Source organism: Aquarana catesbeiana, linkage group LG13, assembly GCF_042186555.1.
Source record: "Aquarana catesbeiana isolate 2022-GZ linkage group LG13, ASM4218655v1, whole genome shotgun sequence".
In the NCBI taxonomy this organism is placed as follows: domain Eukaryota; kingdom Metazoa; phylum Chordata; class Amphibia; order Anura; family Ranidae; genus Aquarana; species Aquarana catesbeiana.
In genome coordinates, this window is record NC_133336.1 from 96,165,491 (window position 1) to 96,189,719 (window position 24,229).

The 24,229-nt window shown below is 42.7% G+C and overlaps 1 protein-coding gene across 1 annotated transcript in view; it reads right to left on the reverse strand.

Annotated features, from left to right (window-relative positions):
• BAZ1A (bromodomain adjacent to zinc finger domain 1A) overlaps positions 1-24,229 on the reverse strand; it is a 126,755-nt gene that overhangs the window by 94,544 nt on the left and 7,982 nt on the right. The window contains exons 3-8 of the mRNA XM_073609139.1: positions 19,378-19,656; positions 15,568-15,699; positions 13,606-13,707; positions 12,558-12,645; positions 12,355-12,462; positions 8,710-8,800 (exon numbers count right to left, since the gene is read on the reverse strand). Of these exons, the coding sequence (XP_073465240.1) occupies positions 8,710-8,800; positions 12,355-12,462; positions 12,558-12,645; positions 13,606-13,707; positions 15,568-15,699; positions 19,378-19,656 (800 nt within the window). The remainder of the gene's footprint in view (positions 1-8,709; positions 8,801-12,354; positions 12,463-12,557; positions 12,646-13,605; positions 13,708-15,567; positions 15,700-19,377; positions 19,657-24,229) is intronic.

Sequence of the window (24,229 nt, forward strand, 5' to 3'; positions counted from 1 at the left end):
TAATTTTAGCAGTAGACCTCCTCTGTAGATCTAAAGTGGTAACCTGTAAAGGCTTTTAAAAATGTATTAATTTTGTTGCCACTGCACGTTTGTGCGCAATTGTAAAGCATGTCATGTTTGGTATCCATGTACTCGGCCTAAGATCATCTTTTTTATTTCATGAAACATTTGGGCAATATAGTGTGTTTTAGTGCATTAAAATTTTAAAAAGTGTGTTTTTTCCCCAAAAAATGCGTTTGAAAAATCGCTGCGCAAATACTGTGTGAAAAAAAAAAAAAAAAGAAAAACCCCACCATTTTAATCTGTAGGGCATTTGCTTTAAAAAAATATATAATGTTTGGGGGTTCAAAGTAATTTTCTTGCAAAAAAAAATAATTTTTTCATGTAATCAAAAAGTGTCTGAAAGGGCTTTGTCTTCAAGTGGTTAGAAGAGTGGGTGATGTGTGACATAAGCTTCTAAATGTTGTGCATAAAATGCCAGGACAGTTCAAAACCCCCCCCAAATGACCCCATTTTGGAAAGTAGACACCCCAAGCTATTTGCTGAGATGCATGTCGAGTCCATGGAATATTTTATATTGTGACACAAGTTGCGGGAAAGAGACAATTTTTTTTTTTTTTTTTTTTTGCACAAAGTTGTCACTAAATGATATATTGCTCAAACATGCCATGGGAATATGTGAAATTACACCCCAAAATACATTCTGTTGCTTCTCCTGAGTATGGGGATACCACATGTGTGGGACTTTTTGGGAGCCTAGCCGCGCACGGGACCCTGAAAACCAAGCACTTTTGGAAAGTAGACACCCCAAGCTATTTGCTGAGCGGTATAGTGAGTATTTTGCAGACCTCACTTTTTGTCACAAAGTTTTGAAAAAAAAAATTTTTTTTTTTCTTGTCTTTCTTCATTTTCAAAAACAAATGAGAGCTGCAAAATACTCACCATGCCTCTCAGCAAATAGCTTGGGGTGTCTACTTTCCAAAATGGGGTCATTTGGGGGGGGGGGGGGGGGGGTTGTGCCACCTGGGCATTCCATGGCCTCCGAAACTGTGATAGGCAGTGAAGAGTGAAATCAAAAATTTACACCCTTAGAAATCCTAAAGGCGGTGATTGGTTTTCGGGGCCCCGTACGCGGCTAGGCTCCTAAAAAGTCCCACACATGTGGTATCCCCATACCCAGGAGAAGCAGCTAAATGTATTTTGGGGTGCAATTCCACATATGCCCATGGCCTGTGTGAGCAATATATCATTTAGTGACAACTTTTTGTAATTTTTTTTTTTTTTTTTTTGTCATTAATCACTTGGGACAAAAAAAATGAATATTCAATGGGCTCAACATGCCTCTCAGCAATTTCCTTGGGGTGTCTACTTTCCAAAATGGGGTCATTTGTGGGGGTTTTGTACTGCCCTGCCATTTTAGCACCTCAAGAAACGACATAGGCAGTCATAAACTAAAAGCTGTGTAAATTCCAGAAAATGTACCCTAGTTTGTAGGCGCTATCACTTTTGCGCAAACCAATAAATATACACTTATTGACATTTTTTTTTACCAAAGACATATGGCCGAATACATTTTGGCCTAAATGTAGGACTAAAATTGAGTTTATTGGATTTTTTTTAGAACAAAAAGTAGAAAATATCATTTTTTTTTCAAAATTTTCGGTCTTTTTCCGTGACCGCGCAATTAGCAGTTAAAGCGACGCAGTGCCAAATTGTAAAAAGTGCTCTGGTCAGGAAGGGGGTAAATCCTTCCGGGGCTGAAGTGGTTAAGGATGATCAGAAGAAATGGACAGCACCTGAGTTAAATATATGAGTGTCACATCAAAGGGTCTGAATACTTAGGACCATGTGATATTTCAGTTTTTCTTTTTTAATAAATCTGCAAAAATGTCAACATGGGGTGCTGTGTGTACATGAATGAGGAAATATAGAACTTAAACGATTTTAGCAAATGGCTGCAATATAACAAAGAGTGAAAAATTTAAGGGGGTCTGAATACTTTCCGTCCTATTTAACACATACATACATATATCACATACATACATATACATGCACACTTCAAATGAAAAGTTTTTTCTCTCCCTCTTGGTGAAACCTGTGTGTAGTTATGTAGTTATGTTAACTCCATAGCTGGGGGCAACACTATTCCCCCAGAGGTGCTGATGGCACATATCTCTGTACTTCCAAAGGAAGGCAAGGACCCTACTGTCCCCCCAAAGTTATCGCCCCATATCCCTCCTTAACGTAGACATTAAAATGATGGCAAAAATTTTAGCAAACAGGTTGAAACAAGAAGGGAAGTAGAGATAACTATTAGAGAGATCCAACTTATTCTCTGGGCCCGTAACTGTCAGGATCCTCGGCTTTATATAAATTTTATCAAGGGATGCAGAAAAAGCATTAGACCGTGTTGATTGGTCTACCTGTGAGCGGTGCTAGAGGCCCTGGGGTAGGACCACGTATGTTGACATCAATTATGGCCTTATATTTCACTCCTAGTGCGCAGGTTCAGGTAAATTGGGTTCTTTCCTCCCGATTCTCACACAGGAATGGCACGAGACAAGGGTGCCCCCTTTCTTCCTTGGTACTGGAGCCTTTATTACACTCTGTACGTACGAACTCAGATATTAAGGGTCTGAAGGTTAGCACTCTTTACAGATCGTCTCTAAATCCTTAAGGTTTCTTGGCTGTCGCTTGGCAACTCAAAGTATCAGCTCCCTCCTTACATTTTCTATAGGATTAAGGTCTGGAGAATGGCTAGGCCACTCCATGGCCTTAATGTGCTTCTTCTGAAGCCACTTCTTTGTTGCCCTGGCAGTATGTTTTGGGTCATTGTCATGTTGGAAGACGTATTTACGACCCATCTTCAGTGTTCTGGCTGAGGGAAGAAGGTTCTTATCCAAGATTTTACAATACATGGCCCCCAAGTCGAGTTAATGCCAAAGAGCTAAATTCTGGTCTCATCTGACCACAGCACTTTCTCCCAATCCTTCTCTGAATCATTTAGATGTTCATTGGTAAACTTCAGACGGACCTTTACATGTGCTTTCTTGAGGAAGGGACCTTGGGGGCGCAGCAGGATTTCAATCCATGGAGTGTATTGTGTTACCAATGGTTTGTTTGGTGACTGTGGTCCCAACTGCCTTGAGATCACTCACAAGCTCCTCTCGTGTAGTTCTAGGCTGATCCCTCATTTTTCTCATGATCATCCTTACCCAATGAGGTGAAATCTTGCATCGAGCTCCAGACCAAGGGCAATTGATGGTTATTTTGTATTTCGTCCATTTGCGAATAATTGATCCCACAGTTGTCTCCTCACCAAGCTTCTTGCTGATGGTCTTGTAGCCTATTCCAGCCTTGTGCAGGTCTACAATCCTGTAGCAAGATTCTGTGGACAGGTGTCTTTTATACGCAGAGTGAGTCGTTAGGAGCACCTTCCTAAATTGACAGGACTAATCTGTGTACCACATGAGCACATACTGTAGCCAGTCTGTGGGAGCCAGAATTATTGTTTGTTGGTAGGCGATCAAATACCCTTTTTTACTCATTGAACCACAAATCAATTTATAACATTTGTATCATGTGTTTTTCTGGATTTTTGATTGATACTCTGTCTCTAGAATTTAAAATACATCTATGACAAAAATTATAGACCCTTCATTTCTTTTTAAGTGGGCAAACTTACAAAATCTGCAGGGGATCAAATAATTATTATTTTCCCCCACTGTAAGTGACTTTAACCACTAAGCCACCGCCCACCGTCATATGACGGCTGGACGAGGCTTCTGTTATTCTGGGAGGACGTCATATGACGTCCTCGCCTTCCCGAGCCACTAGGGGGCGCGCGCGCGCCCGCTGTGTCACTCGGGACCCGGTGCGCGTGCCCGGCGGCCGCGATGTCCGCCGGGCACCCGCGATTGCCGGGTAACACAGCAGGAGCGTGGATCTGTGCATGTAAACACAGATCCACGTCCTGTCAGAGAGGAGAGGAGACCGATGGCGTGTCCCTTGTACATAGGGACAGCGATCGGTCACCTCCCCCAGTCAGTCCCCTCCCCCCACAGTTAGAATCACCTCCTTAGGTAATACATTAACCCCAGTCACATTTACACAGTAATCAATGCAATTTTATAGCATTGATCGCTGTATAAATGTGAATGGTCCCAAAAATGTGTCAAAAGTGTCCGATGTGTCCGCCGCAATATCTCAGTCACAATAAAAATTGCAGATCGCCGCCATTACTAGTAAAAAATAAATAAATAATAAAAATGCTATAAATCTATCCCGTATTTTGTAGACGCTATAACTTTTGCGCAAACCAATCAATCAATATACGCTTATCGCAATTTTTTTTTACCAAAAATATGTAGAAGAATACGTATCGGCCTAAACTGAGGAAAAAATTTGTTAAAAAAAAAAAAAAATTGGATATTTATTATAGCAAAAAGTAAAAAATATTGTGTTTTTTCAAAATTGTCCCTCTTCTTTTGTTTATAGCGCAAGAAATAAAAACCGCAGAGGTGATCAAATACCACCAAAAGAAAGCTCTATTTGTGGGAAAAAAATGATTAAAATTTAATTAAGGTGCAGTGTAACACGACCGCGCAATTGTCATTCAAAGTGCGACAGCGCTGAAAACTGAAAAATGGCTTGGGCAGGAAGGGGGTGTAAGTGCCCTGTATTGAGGTGGTTAAACATGGCATGGTTGTTGGTACCACACAAGCTGGTGTGAGCATTTCAAAAACTGCTGATCTACTGGGATTTTCACACACAACAATCTCTAGGGTTTACAGAGAATAAAAGAAAATATCCAGTGAGCAGCAGTTGTGTGGACGAAAATGCCTTGTTGATGTCTGAGGTCAGAGGAGAATGGGCAGACTGGTTCGAGATGGTAGAAAGGCAACAGTAACTCAAGTAACCACTAGTTACAACCAGGGTATGCAGACTACCATCTCTGAACGCACAACACATCGTACCTTGATGCAGATGGGCTACAGCAGCAAAAGACCACACCGGGTGCCATTCCTGTCAGCTAAGAACAGGAAACTGAGGCTACAATTTGCACAGCCTCAAAATTGGACAATAGAAGATTGGAAAAACGAGTCGAGTCTCGCTTTCAGCTGTGACATTCAGATGGTAGGGTCAGAATTTGGTGTAAACAAGAAAGCAAGAATCCATCCTGATTTGTATCAACGGTTCAGGCTGGTGGTATAATGGTGTGGGGGATATTTTCTTGGCACACTTTTGGCCCCATAGTACCAATTGAGCATCATTTAACCACTTGCCGACCAGCCACGGTCATTATATGGCGGCTGGTCAGCAATCTGACCACCCAAGGGTCGGTGGCCAGAGGTTTTACCAAATATGCGCTAAGCGCTGATACCTGGCTCTTAAGGGTACTGATGGCTAACCCTTTATCTGCCCTGCACTGCAAAAATACCAAAACTGTTATGGGGCTCTGCACATTGGAGTTTCCTATGCACCACTCGTTAAAGCGAACCCAGACCTTTTTGTAGATCCGGCGCATCTCCTCCTTTCTGCTATTGAGGAGAGTGGCCATCAGCCTTTCTGAAAATCCCTTGGTTTTTAATATTCCAGTCTCAGTAGCCAGGCTGCTAAGTTCCAACGGTGCACTTGGGGACAGAGGACCGGGCCCTGTGAAAGGAGATCCTCCCAAAGTGGTAGGAACCAAGGAGGTTCTACTGCTAACTGTTTGAAGATCGAGAACCAAGCCCTTTTGGGCCAATGTGGTGCAACCAAGATTAGAGAGGTGTTCTCTGTCTGAAATTCTCACCACAGCCAGAAGCAAGACTGGGGGCGGGAAGGCATAGCATTTTTTGAAACGCCAGCTCTGCGTTAGCGCATCTACCCCTAGAGCGTTTTCCCACCTGTTTAGAGAAAAAAAAAAAGACAGGTGTTTTTTGCAACGTCCTTTGATGCAAAGAGGTCCACCTCCGTGGGTACCAATCTTTTGGATATAAGGCTAAAGACTTCCTGGTTGAGGACCCAATCGCTTTCTGCTGAGAAAGTCCACCACCACATTCTTTTCCCCTTTTAGAAACATAGCCGATAGGGAGAGTGCGTTGGCCTCTGCCCAGCTCAGGACTTCTGTTGCTAGGGCCAACAGGATTCTGCTCCTTGTGCCGCCTTGCTTGTTTACATAAGCGACGACGGAGTTGTCTGAGCGCACTTGAATATGGTGGCCCTGAAGTTCCCTCCTGAAGGCCTTGAACGGCCAACCGAATGGCTTTTAGTTCCTTCCATATGGATGACCTTTTGAGCTCCTCGTCCCTCCAGGTGCCCTGTGCCAGTAGGGTTTCCAAGTGTGCGCCTTTGCCGTTTGTGTCCGTGGTTACCACCCTGGAGACCGGTATAAGCCACAGACACCCCTGCGACAGGTTTACCATTTTTCTCAACCACCAGATGGATCTTTTTACCTGAGGTGGAACGCATAGTAAGGTATCTAACAACTCCTGGCTGTGATCCCACACTTTTAGGACAAAGGCTTGCAGGGGACGAAAATGTAGCCCTGCCCACTGAACTGCTGGGATGGTTGACGTTAGCAGACCCAGAGTTGACATTGCTGACCTTATAGAGACCTGCTGATTGTTTTGGAGAGAGGCTACTGCCTTGTCCAATGTCTGTCCACAGTGTCCTCCCACCAGAGGAAACAAACAACTGAAGTTACTTGCGGCCGGAGAGGAAGGACAAGGTGAGTGAGATGTCTCCTCTTTAGCTAACAAAAAACGGTTGCCAAGACTACATGTTTCAGGTCCTGAATCAGGACCTGAAGGAGGCCACGCCTCCGAAACATGTAGTCTTGGCAACCGTTTGGGATCAAGAATACAAACGGTAGGCGATCAAATACCACCAATAGAAAGCTCTATTTGTGGGGGGAAAAAAGGACATTTTGTTTAGGTGCAGCGTCGCATGACCGTGCAATTGTCACTTAAAGCGACACAATGCCGAATCGCAAAAAATGGCCTGGTCATTCAGTGGCCAAATCTTCCAGGGCTGAAGTGATTAAGATCTGACTGAGAACATCTATCCCATGCCTTACTTCTACCGAATGCAAAACACAAAGGCAGGGTTGTTGCAGCAGATTTAGATTCACAGAGTGCTCATCACCGGGCCAATACCATGCCTACAGTGAAGCATGTTGGTGGCAGCATCATGCTGTGGGGATGTTTTTCAGCGCAGGAACTGGGAGACTAGTCTGGATCGAGGGAAAGATGAATGCATTAATGTACTGAGACATACTTGATGATAACCTGCTCCAGAGAGCTCTGGACCTCAGACTGGGGTGAAGGTTAATCTTCCAACAGTACAACGACCTTAAGCACACAGCCAAGATAACAAAAAGGAGTGGCTATGGGATAACTCTGTGAATATCCTTGAGTGGCCCAGCCAGAGCCCAGAGATCTGAAAATGGCTGTGCACCGACGCTCCCCATACAACCTGATGGAGCTTGAGAGGTCCTGCAAAGAAGAATGGGAGAAACTCCCCAAAAATAGGTTTGCCAAGCTTGTAGCAAAATGCTCAAAAAGACTTGAGGCTGTAATTGGTGCCAAAGGTGCTTCAACAAAAGTATTGAGCAAAGGCTGTGAATAAATTTGCAAAGATTTCAAACAAACAACTTTCACGTTGTCATTATGGGGTATTGTTTGTAGAATTTTGAGGATAATAATGAATTTAATCCATTTTGGAATAAGGCTGTTACATAAAATGCGTAAAAAGTGAAGTACTGTGAATACTTTCCTACTGCACTGTAAGTAACATGTTATAAAAGATGAACTTCTCCTTTAAGTCACAGGACAGTAGTTTTATATAAGCACTTAAAGCGAAGTTCCACCCACATTTTTCACTCCTCACCATGCAGCAATAATGTGCATCCTTAAAATGAATTGGCAATTTATTTATTTTTTTTCTGTTCACTTGCCTGATTTATGCCTATATCTAATTTCACTTCCTCCTTTAGGGGGCTGCGGACGTCATTTCTGGTTTTGTATTGGCTCCTGGGAGATCTTGGTCAGCTTGGCATGGCGTCTAAGGAAATTCTTGGCCAGCTTGACATTGCACGGCTTCAATAATATTTAACATTGGCGTCTATGAAAAATCTAGGTCAGCTTGGCTGTGCCATGCTAAGCTGACCAAAACTGCACCGCAATGCATGTGCACGAGTTCGGTAGGTGCATGCTGGGTAGCCAGTATGCAGAGAATCCAGGAAGGAGGACACTGACTTCAGATTCCCACACTGGAGATGGCCGCACTGTGCAGAAACTTCACTCACAAAGAAGGAAAACAATGCTTCACAGATAGAAAACTGGGCATAGTTTACAGCAGGGATATGCAATTAGCGGGCCTCCAGCTGTTGCAGAACTACAAGTCCCATGAGGCATAGCAAGACTGACAGCCACAAGATGACACTCAGAGGCAGAGCATGAAGGGACTTGTAGTTCTGCAACTGCTGGAGGTCCACTAATTGCATATTTCTGGTTTACAGCATACCTTTGTTACATTGCACGAGGCATGAGTATTCTAGGGGTATTTTTATCTTAAAAGTCATATTTCGGCTGGAACTCTGCTTTAATGTAGATACCCACTAGTTCTGTTTGATCAACCAAAGCTGCAACTCTTAATGAACAACAGAGAAACAATGATACTACAACGAAATCCCCCCACTGTTCCTCCAGTTCAAAATGATCTTACCCATTGCTCTGAGCTCTCTCCTGTGCTGCTCGATTCTCTCCCTTTCCTTTGCAGCAGCGAGCAGGCTTTGTCTGGGTGTGAGCCCGTTTTCCTACAACAGTAATCAGCTACATTAGCAAAAATATTACAAATTTGATGAGGGACATTTCTAAACATTAACAAAGTTAGAAAATAAGGACAAGAAAAATGGGATTTTTTTGTTACTCACTGTAAAATCCGTTTCTCTGAGTTAATCGACAGCCCTTCTATTATGGACCATAGGGTTATATCACCATGCACAGGAGTAGGACACTAGCCAGAAAAAGAGCACAGAGCTGCCTATCGGCAGTCCTAGCTAGTATAAACACCTTCTCTGCCATAGGCAAGCCGGTTATTCACACAGCAGTGTAAAAATGATAGAAAAAAAAACACCCAAGAAGAGGGAAGGGTGCCATGTCAGTCAATGAACTCAGAGAAAGGGATTTTTCTCTTATGTTCATTGATGGACACAGCTCTCCTATTCTTGACCATAGCGACATCCCAAAGCAGTGCCACAATGAGGGATGGACTCAAACATCCCACACAAACCCCTTCCCCCCCAAAGAAGGGACAAAAAACATTAAAGTGATTGTAAACAATCACCTTGTCAAACAACCAATTCAGTTTAAAATAGAAGACAAAACGTGTTTGGATTAAAAAAAAATAAATAAAAAATTTATCTTTTTTTATAAGTGATAACATTCCCTCTGTTCTCGGCTGCATAAGCTGTATATCAGACTCAGAGGGATAGGGCGTCTAGTCTGCTTTTGACGGAGAAATACCTGTAGGGTTTATTTCATGTATAGAAGACGTTGGCGTTAATCCTGGCATTTTGTATATTTACTACTGATGTACCTTATGTGAATTGATCTTTGACATGGTTTGTAATTCTCTTTGTCTGATAATAAACTTTTTTTCAAACAGCTCTCGAATGTTTGTGGCCAAACAAGCATCCGAAAATGCAGACATATCAACTTTGTAAGGGAAAGGTATGCACAGACGATCAGGTAGCCACCTTGCAATCCGATTCCAACTCACGTGTTCCTGTAGAAATGGCTGTGCATACAAAGTGGGTGCTGAAGCGACCACCGGCTGGTACCGTGAATAGTCAGAGCAAGAGAATGTCACCAGCACACAATAGAATCTCCAAAGGGAGTCCAAAGCTTTGATCACATCGTTTACACAAATAGCAAAGTTTCAGAGCCTCGCAGGACCCTTTCATCTTGCCCGATGAAGGGGTCCTGCAAAGCTCCAAAATGTTGCTAATTGCTGTAGCGATGTACTCAAAGTTTTGGACCCATTTCACCACAACAGAAACCTCCTCAAGGTGTAACGTATCAAAAAACGTAAAGGGACCATGAAAGGACGTTTTGGCTATTCTTGTAGATGATTTTATCAAGGTACGCAGGGCTGAGCAAGCCAGCATGTGGGCACCATAGGGGACAGCCACGGCCACCCCAGAACTATAATCAGTAATGTTCCCAGCACCACCTTACATGGAACAGCTACCAGTGCTTATTCCTATGCGGGAACGATGGCAGCACAACGGCCAGCAAATACAGTAGATATAAAAAGTCTACACACCCTTGTTAAAATGTCAAATTTCTGTGATGTAAAAAAAAGAGACAAAGATAAATAATTTCAGAAGTTTTTCCACCTTTAATGTGATCTATAAACTGTACAACTCGATTGAAAAACAAACTGAAATCTTTTAGGGGGGTTTAAAATAAAAAAACTAAAATAATGTGGTTGCATAAGTGTGCACACCCCCTTATTCCGGGGGATGTAGCGGTGTTCAAAATGAAGCGATCACATTCAAACGCATGTTAAATAGGAGTCCGTACACACCTATCATTTAAAGAGGAAGTAAAGGCAGGAAAAAAAAAAAAAAAACACACACCCTGTAAGGCAAAGGCATAATGAGCTAGTATGCTAAGCTAGTATAGCTCATTATGAATAACTTACCTGAGATGGAAGCCCCCGAAGCGACCCTCCTTCATCGCCGCCATCTATCCCGGAGTGACTTCCGGGTATCGCGGCTCCGGCGATGTGACTGGCCGGAGCCGCGATGACGTCACTCCCGCGCATGCGCGAGGGAGCCACCACTAACAGCATGATCGCCGTTAGCAGCGGCATGCTCAGTGCGCCTGCGCGCTGTTGTCTACGGCGCATACGCCGTAGACATCGTTGTCAGTCTTTTGCAAACATCTCCTAAACCGTGTAGGTTTAGGAGATATTTGTTGCACCTACAGGTAAGCCTTAATCTAGGCTTACCTGTAGGTAAAAGTGGTCCCAGAGGGTTTACAATCACTTTAACATGCCTCTTATTAACCCCAAATAAAGTTCAGCTGTTCTAGTAGCGCTTTCCTAGCGCTTGGTGAGATTTAATTTACTTTTTGCCACTTGCTGGGTGGGGGGGCTGTACTGGACTCCCCTACCTGGCCATGTGGGGGGGTAAGGGGTCCAGGACAGCCCAACGCCCACCAGTCACCAAGACACTGGCAGACCTCCTCTGGCGGAAACCAAGGGGGGCACTGAACTGCCCGGGAAAACAGGTAGGGCTACCTGACACATGAAGGTACTCTGGCCCCAAAGGGGAAGGAGGGGGGTCAGGTACAGGAGCCTGGGCCTGTAGGTGGAGAACCCCACAGGACCAACCACCCCAGGGAGTACCTGCATCCCACACCACATCCAGGGAGGGGACATCTACTTACCAAATCAGTTTAGCATGCAGATAAGGCGCCCATGACAGATTCTCCTCTCCACTGAAGTGGGGGCTGCCAGGGTAACACTGACACGGACTGCAGGCACCCAATTATGCGTCCCCGTGAGATGTCCGCTGGCCGCCCTGTTCCAGGATGGGTCTGTCTAAGCCGACCCAGCGCATAGCTAAAGGCCTGCCTGCACTCGTTGGCCAGACTGGGTGACCAATGGATCTAAACTATCCAGCCCGGCTGGTCTACGCAGGGAAAAATCCCAAGAAACGGCAAAAAAAAAAAAAAAAAAAAAAAAGCTATGGAACTACAGGTCCCAGAGGGAAACCAAGTTCTCACTTCTGAAACACTAGGCAGATATAACTGGCTTGCCTACAGCAGAAAGTGCAGAAAGGGGGGTAACTACCCACAGGCAGTGCTATTTTTTTTTTTTGCTTAGTGTCCTACTGTTTTAGGTGGTGATATAACTCTATGGTCAAGAATAGAAGAGCTGTGTCCATCAATAAACATAAAAAGAAAACTTTTTGTGCTAGCTGTGCTTGAAAGCCCAACTCCAGACCATCTTTAGTTTTGCATAGTGTATAATTGGTTAGATCTCCTCTATGGAGGGAAAGCTTTTAAAAACTAGACAGGAGATGTTTACTCCCTCCCTGTTCTGACACCCACACCTGAAGACAAAATCTCCATCATTTGAAAACCAACAATACAATTTCCAGGAGGTTCTAAAAACTTCTGTGATTTACTAGAAATTTGTTTTTCTTGCCTATGTTACAATTACTGAGATGATTTCATCTCATTTCCTCTTCTACACAATCCAATACAACATTAGGCTTACAGATTCAGATGGAGCAACACTCCAGGATGTCAGTGCAACTCTCCAACACCCTTTGTCCAGATGTGTGTTGTAACGTACCCTTAGCACAGGTTTTCTGTCTGCTGAAGGCTCAAACCTAGGAGGCTCATCAGGAAAATAACGGAAATAATTCTTTTCCAAGATCTGGTACTTTGAAATTGTACTTGCCTTAAAATTAAAAGGAGGAAAAAAAGTGGAGTTAGTGGAATCATGTTGTCTAGATTTACATGTCCTCTAATATACACATTTCCAGCCCTCTTTACCTTAGCTTTAACAAAACCATTCTGTATTTCACAGTGCAGCTTCAAGAAATATTTCAGTCTGTCTTTAGAAAATATGGAAGACTTTCGACTAGAGAAAGATAAAGAAGATGGTCAAAGGTCAATCCACTAAACTGTGTTGTGTATGCCAAGCTAGCCAAGATAAGTTTTCCTAAAATAAATAAAAAGGCCATCTAAAAGGATTAGTGCATCTTTAATTCTGATAGCCAGATCCATAAAGCCTCCAAAAACACGAGATATGATGCTAATCTTTCTTGATTCAAATAGTGATATAAAAGTGCGTACTGTACTAGTGTTTAAAAATGTACATAAGACAAAAAAAAAAAAAAAAAAAAAAAAACAAAAACCCCCAACAACCACACACACACTAATGTTATAAGATGAGGGGATAATGAAAGATTTCTAGCATACCCCCACTCTAATCAAAGGAAGAAACAAATGTGGCTGGAGGTCTACTTTAAGTAATTAAATTGGGGAGTGGAAGTGGGGATTTAAGATTTCAGTAGTTACACTTTATATTGATACAGAAACAAAAAGGCAATTACATGTTCTGACAGTTGCCTCCCTTTTTTATTTTTATTTTAGGTACTTATATAGCACTGTCAATTTACGCAGCACTTTACATATACATTGTACATTCACATCAGTCCCTGCCCTCAAGGAGCTTGCAACCTAAGGTCCCTAACTCACATTCATACATACTAGAGCCATGGTAGACAGGATCCAATTAACCCACCAGCATGTTTTTAGAGTGTGGGAGTAAAACGGAGGACCCGGAGGAAACCCACGCAGGCACAGGGAGAACATGCAAACTCCAGGCAGATGGTGTCATGGTCAGGATTCGAACCAGCGACCCTTTTTACTGCTAAGTGAAAGTGCTAACCACTACACCACTGTGCTGCCCTTTCAGTTACACTGCAAATAAAAGCACCAGTCCTGCAGCTTTTTTCCAAAATTCCACTGAATCATTGTCTTACCTAATGCTGCATTATTCTTGTTGCTTTGCAAGAGCCATAGTTCCTATGCATACCTGACTTGGCACTGACGAACGGTAACAGATTCGTACATTGCTTCTACAACAGGCTTCACTTTGTACTTGAATAAAGTTGGGTCGATTGGTTCTATTTTCTTCCTAGAGGAGACAAATTTAAAAAAGGTGCAAATGAGGCCAATTCCTTTTCGCCTAAAAATCGTAAACCAGACAGTATTTAGATTGTAAAAATGTGTAGTGCATAAGTGCTTGACAATTTTCACTAAACTCTCAACAAATGGGTGAACCACAAATGTAGTCATACAGATGAGCAATACTGGCTGAAAATCAGAACTTGAGTCATACTTAGCTTAACAAGAGGTTTAATTTTTATACTCACACATTTGCAATGATCTACTGGATTATATCACCACTGGAGGCCCAACAAATAACCCAAACATGCAGCTACAGGACATATGTGCACAATGCCTCCACGTGTCGCAATCACTGCTCAGTGACTAAGCAACCTATTGCCAGGCAGAGAGCAGTCACATAAGGAGGTTTGAGTAGCTGTATGTACATACCAATGTAAGGATGTTGTGTATGATTTCTGGGGAGCATGGTGAAGGTAGCAGCAGGCACTTCAAGGTCCCTGCTCTACAGAAATTATCTTACTTTGCTTTCAGTTACCAAGTCACAACATCTCACACACACACACACACACACACACACACACACACACACACACACACCAAAAAGCACTGAAGGAAAGCGGTTTTCCAACATTTATAACATTTGAAGTTTTGTAACCGCTTCTAATCATGGGATGTAAAATGTAAAACATTTCTAAACTATATAGGTAGCCATGTGATACTCCTTGTACAAAGGTCTTTGAGAGGCCAATGGTCTCTGAAACTAGGATAGAACGGGCAGAAGAAACCTATCACTTGATTGTGCAGAGAACCAAACACTGCTCCAGACTCCGCAGGAAAGAGATTTTGTCCCACAGATTAAGCCCTGGAGTGGTAGCCCTCAGACTCACAAGAAGTGAAATATAACTTGAATGTACAATAGACCTTGTAGGCAAGTAGACTGCCTAACTCTTATTATCATAGGAAAAGGACTTAAAGAAACTGGGATTCAACAGTTATACCATTATAGCCAGAAATCGTGAAGCGCGATGGCAACTTGGTCCTTGGTGCAAAAGATCTTGAAGATCTGGCAGTGCCCTTCCCCTAGAAGCCTTACCAAGTCAACATACACCCACAGCAAAGCTTAGGAATGAATCATTGATATCCTGGCACGATAAGGACATGTAGGTAAGCATCTTTAATGTCGACAGAAACCAGAAGATCTCCCTGGCGAAGGAAGGCGATGACAGGGATTCCCTGAGCGATTTTTGTAGCAGATTTTAAACATTCAGGAACTTTGAGATCCAGAATGGGGTGAATGTCTTTGGGCTTGGGAACAGTGAGCAGATTGCATTAAAACCCCTGGAACTTCTCTACCACAAGAACCAGGGGAATGATATCTTGATCCAAAATGACCCAACAGAGATTGATGGAGACCTGCTAATCTGAGTAGTGACACAAAATTTGAAGGGGTAAGGGAGTGAATTCCAATTTGAATCCCTGGGATACCCCCTCCTGCATCCAAATGTCATAAGCAAGCTGTTCAAGTATACACAAAGGTTAACAAATGCCTCCCAATTTGAAAAGTGAGGGTGCACCTTGACGCAGAGGAAGGCTTGTCTGAGGATTTGGCAGACTGTGTGCTAGATGGACACTTGTGGGTGGATAGGCAGACAAGCTTGGAGTGATTCTTTGAGAAGTCTGAGGGAGTCAAAGATACAAAAAGGAACATTTCTTAACAGACAGGGAGAAGACTTCCATGCTGGACTAATGTAACTATTCAATGAAACCTATACATGGAGTTCAGCTTTAACACAGACGATGCAGAATAAGCTAGGGTTTTAACAAATATGCAAAAAACAAAAGATTTAATTTTTTACGTTCTGCTTACCAGCTATCTGGTACAGGAGGCTCGTCATCATCACTATCACTGATGACAATTGTGTCATTGTCAATGTTATTACCATTCGTCATGCCATTCTGTTGTGGAGGAGCTTTGATCTCCAAAACTGTGCACTCCAACCTGATACAAAATATAAAGAAAGGCACATATAATCACACGAAGGATATACAAGTTTGTACATGCTGATACTGCTTTAAAAGATATATTCAAACTAACAAAACACACTTCAAATCAAGCTGCAGATCCTTCCATTGTCTTCCATCTGTCAATCAGCAAAGCCAAGGACAAAGGCTTCTTTTCATAGAAAAGAGCAAACATTTTAGAAAAAATTACTGAGCCAATTATACATTATTTTTATTATTATTACATACACATAAACTGCCTTAAAGAGACTTATACCTTAAAAAAAATACCTTTAGTACAAATTTAATTAAAAAAGGTTATACTGTACTTAACTGCTCCATACAACTATGTTTCACAGAAAGGCATCCTCCCCCCCCCCCCTTTTCTGCCAGTCCCTGCAGGTGCTGTTGAGGAGGCTCCAGTCTGTGTGCCGTCCCATGCATGTACGGATGCACACAGCACCAGTAAGCCAAGCCCCTACTCCCTCCTCACAGGAGTTTGGCTGATAGCAGCAACAGCCTATGGCTCCAAAGCCCTCAGTTTATACACTGGTGTTTTTTATAAGCTCAAAAAAATGCTAGAAAAAAACACTAGATGAAAAATGCTGATAATATGATTTTTGTGCCAGCTTGTAGTAGTGTTTTAGTAGCTTTTAGGCCTCATGCACACAAGACGCTGTTAAACGCGCGTTCAGAGGCAGTTAGACACTTTTTTCAACTGCCCCCGAACTCATTCAATATTATCCTATGTGTCCATGTACACAGTCTAGTTTTTTGGCGTTTTTAGGCAGTTGCGTTTAACCTCGTTCTTCCAGAAGCAAAAAATGGGTTCAGACGCAAAAGTTTTCCACGTTTCACACGCTAAACGCCGGTACCGCGTTTAGCCTCGTTTGCGTTTATAAGGGTTTTTAAAGGAACCCTATTTTTGGACAAGAAAACACAGAAATATGATGGTAAACTGCAGCAGAGAATTACATTTTGTGACCTGACTTTGGGGCCCCATATCTCAGTGCCACTTGGTGCTAGGAACCCCAAATTTGGTGTGCAAACACAGTGGGACTAGCACTACAACCAAAGTTGGGGTTCCTAGCACCAAGTGTCCCCGAGATACGAGGCACCAAAGTCGGGTCGCAAAATGTCAAGTACCTTATTTATCGGCGTATAACACGCACTTTTTTCCCGTTAAAATCAGGGGAAAATAGTGGGTGCGTGTTTACGCCGATCCCCGCTGATTGTGAGGAGAGGAGCGAGCGGAGCCGACATACACAAATCCGAGTGTACTTTGGCTGGGCTCGGCTCCTCTTGCAGTCCCGCCCATCTCCACTGATTGCGAAAGGAGAGAGGCGAGCGCCGCCGACATACACAAAGCCGAGTGTACTTCGGCTGGACTCGGCTCCTCTCGCAGTGACTGACTGTGAGCAGAGCCAAGTCTAGCCGAAGTACACTCGGCTTTGTGAATGTCGGCAGCGCTCGTTTCTCTCCTCTCGCAGTCCCGCCCCTGACTGTGAGCAGAGCCGAGTCTAGCCACAGTACACTCGGCTTTGTGTATCTCGATCGGCGCCAATTTTAAGAGAAACGAGGCTGCAATGACGCAGGAAAGGCTGCAGATGGACAATGATAACGCTGCATTGATGGGCATTTAAATGTAAGTTTTTTTCCTTAAAATTCCCTCCTAAACTTGGGGTGCGTGTTATACGCAGGCGTGTGTTATACGTCGATAAATACAGTACTTTTCTGCAGCAGAGAATGACATTTTTGAACTAGCACTACAACACATCCAAAGTTGGGGTTCCTAGCAGCAAGTGGCTCTGAGATACGGCGCTCCAAATTCGGTTCGCAAAATGTCATTCTCTGCTCTGCAGCAGTTAAAATTTATGAGCTTGGGGAGGGTCTGTGTTATCTTAACTAAACGCTTCTAGACGCAAACGCGGTAAAACGGATGTTTCTAAACACTGGTTTCAGCTTTTAAAAACATGTGTTCAGCAGAGTTTGCACTGGCGTCTCGTGTGCATGAACCCTTAGGAGTACTAGGCCTCATGTACACTGGACGTTCAGAGGCAGTTGGATGCTTTTTTTCAGCTGCCCCTGAACTCATCCAATGTTATCTTATGTGTACATGTACACAGGTTCATTTAATGTCGTTTTTAGGCAGTTGCGTTTAGAGGCTTTTCTTTGAAGGCAAAAAAATTAGTTCAGACGGCAAACACGGCTAAACGCGGTACCGGCATTTAGGTTTAGAAGCGTTTTTAACCACTTCAATACTGGGCACTTATACACCTTCCTGCCCAGACCAATTGTCAGCTGTCGCACTTTGAATGACAATTGTGTGGTCGTGCTACACTGTACCCAAACAAACTTTTTATTATTTTGTTCCCACAAATAGAGCTTTCTTTTGGTGGTATTTAATCACCTCTGGGATTTTTATTTGCTACTAAATAACAAAAAAAAAAAAAAGACAGAAAATTTTGGAAAAAAAAAAAAAACTTTCTTTCGTTTCTGGTACAAAACTTTGCAAATAAGTAAGTTTTCTCCTTCACTGATGGGCACTGACTGTCACCAATGAGGTGGCACTGATATGCACATATAGGCGGCACTGATAGTTGGCATGGATGGGCACTGATGTACACTAAAGGATGGTACCGATGGATGCCAATCAGTGCCAAACAATGCCTGCCAATCAGTGATGCCCATTGTGGGCACTGATTGGCATCTTGGTGGCCATGGGTGGCATACCTGGTGGTGACTAGTGATGGGCATCCCTGATGGTCCTGGTGGCATCCTCAGGGGTGGCTGCGCTGATAATCAGCACAGGACCCCCCTCCGTCAGAAGAGCAGCTGATCGGTTCTCCTCTACTCGCATCTAAAAACAGACGCGAGTGAGGAAAAGCCGATCAACGGCTCTTCCTGTTTACATTGTTATCAGCTGTGATTGGACACAGCTGATCACGTGGTAAAGAGTCTCCGCCAGAGACTCTTTACCTAGATCGGAGTTTCGGTGTGTCAGACTGACAGACCACAACGATCGCCGTGATGCACGCCCCTGGGGGCGCGCAGCAACTTGTTTTTCTCAAAGACGTCATGTCAGGATAACACAACCACTTTGCCGACGTAATTTTGCTATAAGGCGGGCGGCAAGTGGTTAAAGTTGCCTATTTTTTTTTACATTACAAAACTTAAAAATGATAGCAAATGATAAAAAACCACTAAAAAAAAAATATTTAAAAAATTGTAATTGCTTGCAATGCTTCATAGAACATTTATATACCCCTAATGAGCCCATGATCCAATCCAATACACCACTAGCATTGCTGTTAGCCAAAGTAGAATTGGAATTTGAACTATATGTTGTTAAATTTGAACTAGATGACCCCCACCATTGAGCTTGACCCCCCCACTTGATCAAACATAGTTGCATGAAATTTAATATCTGGCTTTTTTAATTTCCTCACATATGCTCATTATGGGATCCATAGTAAAAGTACAGAAATTTAAGTAGATACAAGTACACTGCTGCTCTCTCAGCTGCTGCTACTCACTCTGGTCTCACAAAATGGCTGAAATAGTTAAATAATACTGTTTTTTGTGCTTTGGGAGGGTCTTATGATGTTATCTTAAATAAACGCTCCTAGACGCGGACGCGACTAAACGCGCCTGTACCATAATCTATAGAAATTACCTTGCACCGCTGTTTCTCACAACGGTAACAGTTTCACCAACAAAGAAGCGATCCTTCACATACTCATATACATCATCGCACAGGTCTGATAATTTCTGATGGCTGGCAAGTGTAGACAAATAGAGCACTGGAACCGCCACGGACTCGGGGAAATTCTGCAAACTCTTCTTTACTTTCTTCTCAGATTCAAGCGCTTCTTGATAGGTAAGCCCAGACTTTCCAGTGAAGGAGCAGCTCCATACAAGGCTGTTGCACAGGATAGTGCGCTCAAAAAACTCACTGTGTTAAAAAGAGAAGGGGGGAAAATGTTTAAACTTTCTGTATATGAGGTCTGGAAATATAGAAAACATTAAAGCTAAAACATCAAATAAGATAAGCCAGTTATACCAGATGTTTGACAATAGACATTCTTGCTCACACAGTAATATGTTTAAAGTGGAACAGTCTGTCACTAGCATTAACACCGTAGCCTTTTTTTTGTTTTTCCATATTGCCTTGTAACAGTTTTATTTCCTGATAACCTGGCCAGTCAATCTTTTTTTTCAACTTTAACAGACCAAGCTTTCCAGCAAATGTGGACGTTAGAGGATTGCGACAAACCATTTAAAAAAACTGACAGGAGTGCTTACAATGGTCAGCTTTTATTCATAAGAATAGTTAAAATCTTTATCCCAAAAAACAAAAAACAAATGTTGCTTGTAACTGCTTAAAAACGGTTTACTGAAGTTAGGATTTTAAAGCCGATCTCCAGATTTTTGTGAACTTTAAATAGTTTGTTTAGACCAAGATAGTCAAAACAAACTATTAACTTCACTAAGGCCCCTTTCACACAATCGGACCGTTCAGGTCTGCCTGTCAGTTTTGACGGCGGACCTGAACGGGCGCTCCATGTTAGCCTATGGAGCGACGGATGTCAGCGGAGACATGTCCGCTGACATCCGACCCGGTCCAATCCTCAAAAAGCAGACGGATGGCCCTACGTCCGGATCAGTCGCTGGCGGATCGGGTGAAATCTGATGAAAAACAGACATGCTGTCCGTTTTCATCCGATCTCTCCATAGGCAGCAGCGGCGCCTGACAAGCCCCTCCCCGCTCAGTGAGCAGAGAGGGACCTGTCATCCGCCGGCTCAGCGGAGATCAACGGAGAGATCTCCCGCTGAGCCGACGGAATGAGGCGGGCTCCGTAGAAGCTCACATAGATAACATAGAGAACAAAGAGCTCTTTGTTCTCTATGTGATCACGATTTTACGTGTAGAGTTTTTTAATAAATAAAAAACCTCTCTTTTTTTACCTGCACTATGCGGTAGTTTTAAATTTTTTCTTACATACCTACCTGGATGTGAGCGATTTTGGGCCATTTGTGGCATACCCTGCCTCTGGAACCTGGAGTTCGGAACCCTCACTTGGATGACCTACCTGGAAGATTCCTTGAGGTTCGGTTGATGACCCCTGGAGATTCGTTTGAAGTTCATCCCAACAGCTCTCCCCTCCGGAAATCCTTTCCTTTGCCCAGCCGGGCTTACCGCCTGATTGACTCCATGTCGCTGACAGGGGAGTCATCCCTATCCGGTAAGAGTACCCATCTTTTCTCATTCACCGTTATTGAGTACTATTGATGTCGGTTTCCTCCACGGATTCATACCACTTTGCCAGCCCACGCCTGCCATCTACCATTAAGAATTGACCCCTTCCGTGTTCTGATACTATTGGACACATTTCACAATCCCTCACTTTGAGACTTCATGATTTATTTAACATTTCACGCACTATTGTATCCAAAGATATGTGGACTTGATAATAATTGTTGTTAATTTTTTCCATTTTTTTCACCTAGCGCTGCATTTACACTTTTTCCCTTTATTGTTTTTTTGTCAAAACGTATGTAGCCGCTTTTCCGTTATTGTCATCTTAGTAAACGCAGTGTTTTTGTATTATATGCATAGAATGCACTTTTTGGTTAAGTTCTATTGGCAGATAGCATGTCTAATTTTATTTGTTTTATTTTTTTAATGCACAATAAAATAAGTGTGTAGAATAATACTTGGCTATGTGTTTGACTTCAAATGACAGTTTTGGAGTAGGAAGTCACATTTAAAAAAAAAAAACAAATGTAAAATTGACAAGGGACACCAACAAAAAAAAAAAAAAAAGCCTTTGAAAATTTGCTTGCAATAACTCCATCAGTATCACCAGTTGAGCAGCCTCATTATTATCCCATTATATAAGAAGAGAATGTGCGCTGCATTTCGAGATTTCATAATTTGCCAAGTCACAAATGTTAACTCTCCATTATGAACGCTAATTTACAAGACCGACCGCTTCTGGCTCGTCCTTACTTTTGTCCGACTGACTTGTGTACACACGCTCGGAAAATCCAACAACAGACATTTGTTTGCAGAAAATTTTAAAACATGCTAGCCAACATTTGTCCGAGGAAAATTCGACAATCGTCTGATGGAGCATACACACGGTGCGATTTTTCCGGCAACAGCCTGTCAAACATTTCCCATCGGAAAGTCCAATCAGGTGTACGAGGCTTTCGTTTTTCCGCCACACACAGCGTTTTGGTTTTAGGCTAAAAAGTTACATTTTGGTCTCATACCAGAGCGTCTTCTTCCACATGTTTGCTCTGTACTGCACATGTCTTCTCGCAAACTGCAAACGGGGCTTCTTATGGCTTTCTTTCAACAATGGCTTTCTTCTTGCCACTCTTCCATAAAGGCCAGATTTGTGGAGTGCAAAACTAATAGTTGTGCTGTGAACACATTCTCCCACCTGAGCTGCAGATCTCTGCAGCTCCTCCAGTTACTATGGGCCTCTTGACTATTTCTCTGATTAATGCTCTCCTTGCCTGGCCTGTCAGTGGACGGCCATGCCTTAGTAGCTTTGCAGTTGTGTCATACTCTTTCCATTTTCAAATGATGGATTGAACAGTGCTTTGTGAATGTTCAAAGCTTGGGATATTTTTTTCACTTTTTTTTTAATAACCTAACCCTGCATTAAACTTCTTCACAACTTTATCCCTGACCTGTCTGGTGTGTTCCTTGGCCTTCATGATGCTGTTTGTTCACCAAGGTTCTCTAACAAACCTCTGAGGGCTCCACAGAACAGCTGTATTTATACTGAGCTTAAATTTCACACAGGTGGACTCTATTTACTAATTAGGTGACTTCTGAAGGCAATTGGTTCCACTAGAGTTTAGTTAGGGGTATCAGAGTAAAGGGGGCTGAATACAAATGCACGCCACACTTTTTAGATATTTGCAGAACATTTTGAAAACCATTTATCATTTTTCTTCCAATTCTAAAAAGATGTATATGTCAGTAGTATACAAAAAGTGCAGCGCTGCACTTTTTGTATACTACTGATTTGGATCATAGGGTTGTCACCCTTGTGCTAGCAGCTTCCCCTCTTAAGCGCTCACTTTGCCTTATTTTATATATGTACAGTATCTCACAAAAGTGAGTACACCCCTCACACTTTTGTAAATATTTTATTATATCTTTTCATGTGACAACACTGAAGAAATGACACTTTGCTACAATGTAAAATAGTGAGCGTACTGCTTGTATAACAGTGTACATTTGCTGTCTCTTCAAAATAACTCACACAGCCATTAATATCTAAACCGCTGGCAACAAAAGTGAGTACACACCTAAGTGGAAATGTCCAAAATGGGCCCAATTAGCCATTTTCCCTCCACTGTGCCATGTGACTTGTTAGTGTTACAAGGTCTCAGGTGTGAATGGGGAGCAGGTGTGTTAAATTTGGCGTTATCGTTCTCACTCTCTCATACTGGTCACTGGAAGTTCAACATGGCACCTCATGGCAAAGAAATCTCTGGGGATCTGAAAAAAAGAATTTTGCTCTACATTACCCTGAAACTGAGCTGCAGCATGGTGGCCAAGACTAGGGCTGAAACAACTAATCGATTATGAAATGAATCGATTACTGTTTTTATAATCAATCGGCCAGCCGATTAGTTTGCCTGCATACAGAATGCATTATTTGTTTACATATCAGAAAATACAGTGTAGCACACATACAGCTCAGTACACCGTCCATACATGTCAGTAAGTGCCTGAGAACTTGTGAATGTGTGAGGAGCAATGCCTCATGAGACATGTAGTCCTGGGCAGGAAGTGAGCGGTTATAAAGGCAGAAGGTTTCTTTAGCTTGCTATTGGGGCACTCTATACTGTACTTAACGCACAGCAAATAGCATTGTAAAAACAGATCAAAAGCAAACTGCATAGGTGTGTACCGAGCCTTACGCTGGCCACACGGATAACTTTTCAGATGAGAATATTCATATGAAAAATCTCTGTACATTCGCTAAATGAAAGAATGTTGATTGAAATTTTCACTTGCTTTTAACATTGTTTTAAAATTAATTTCCTATCACTGTGGTTGAAAACGAATGTCGATTTGACCCCACTAACAATTCAAAAATCGAACAAACGTTCTTAAAAGTAAATTTTTTTATTTTAAAGGAAGACATTGTTTTTGTATGGCCAGCATATAATATATTACAGTTCTGTTTGAAAATCTGTCAGTGCTCAGACCATACGCTGCACACTGCATCAAATTGGTCTGCATGGCTGTCGTCCCAGAAGGAAGCCTCTTATAAAGATGATGCACAAGAAAGCCCACAGTTTGCTGAAGACAAGCAGACTAAGGACATGGATTACTGGAACCATGTCCTGTGGTCTGATGAGACCAAGATAAACTTATTTGGTTCGGATGGTGTCAAGCGTGTGTGGCGGCAACCAGGTGAGGAGTACAAAGACAAGTGTGTCTTGCCTACAAACAAGCATGGTGGTGGGAGTGTCATGGTCTGGGGCTGCATGAG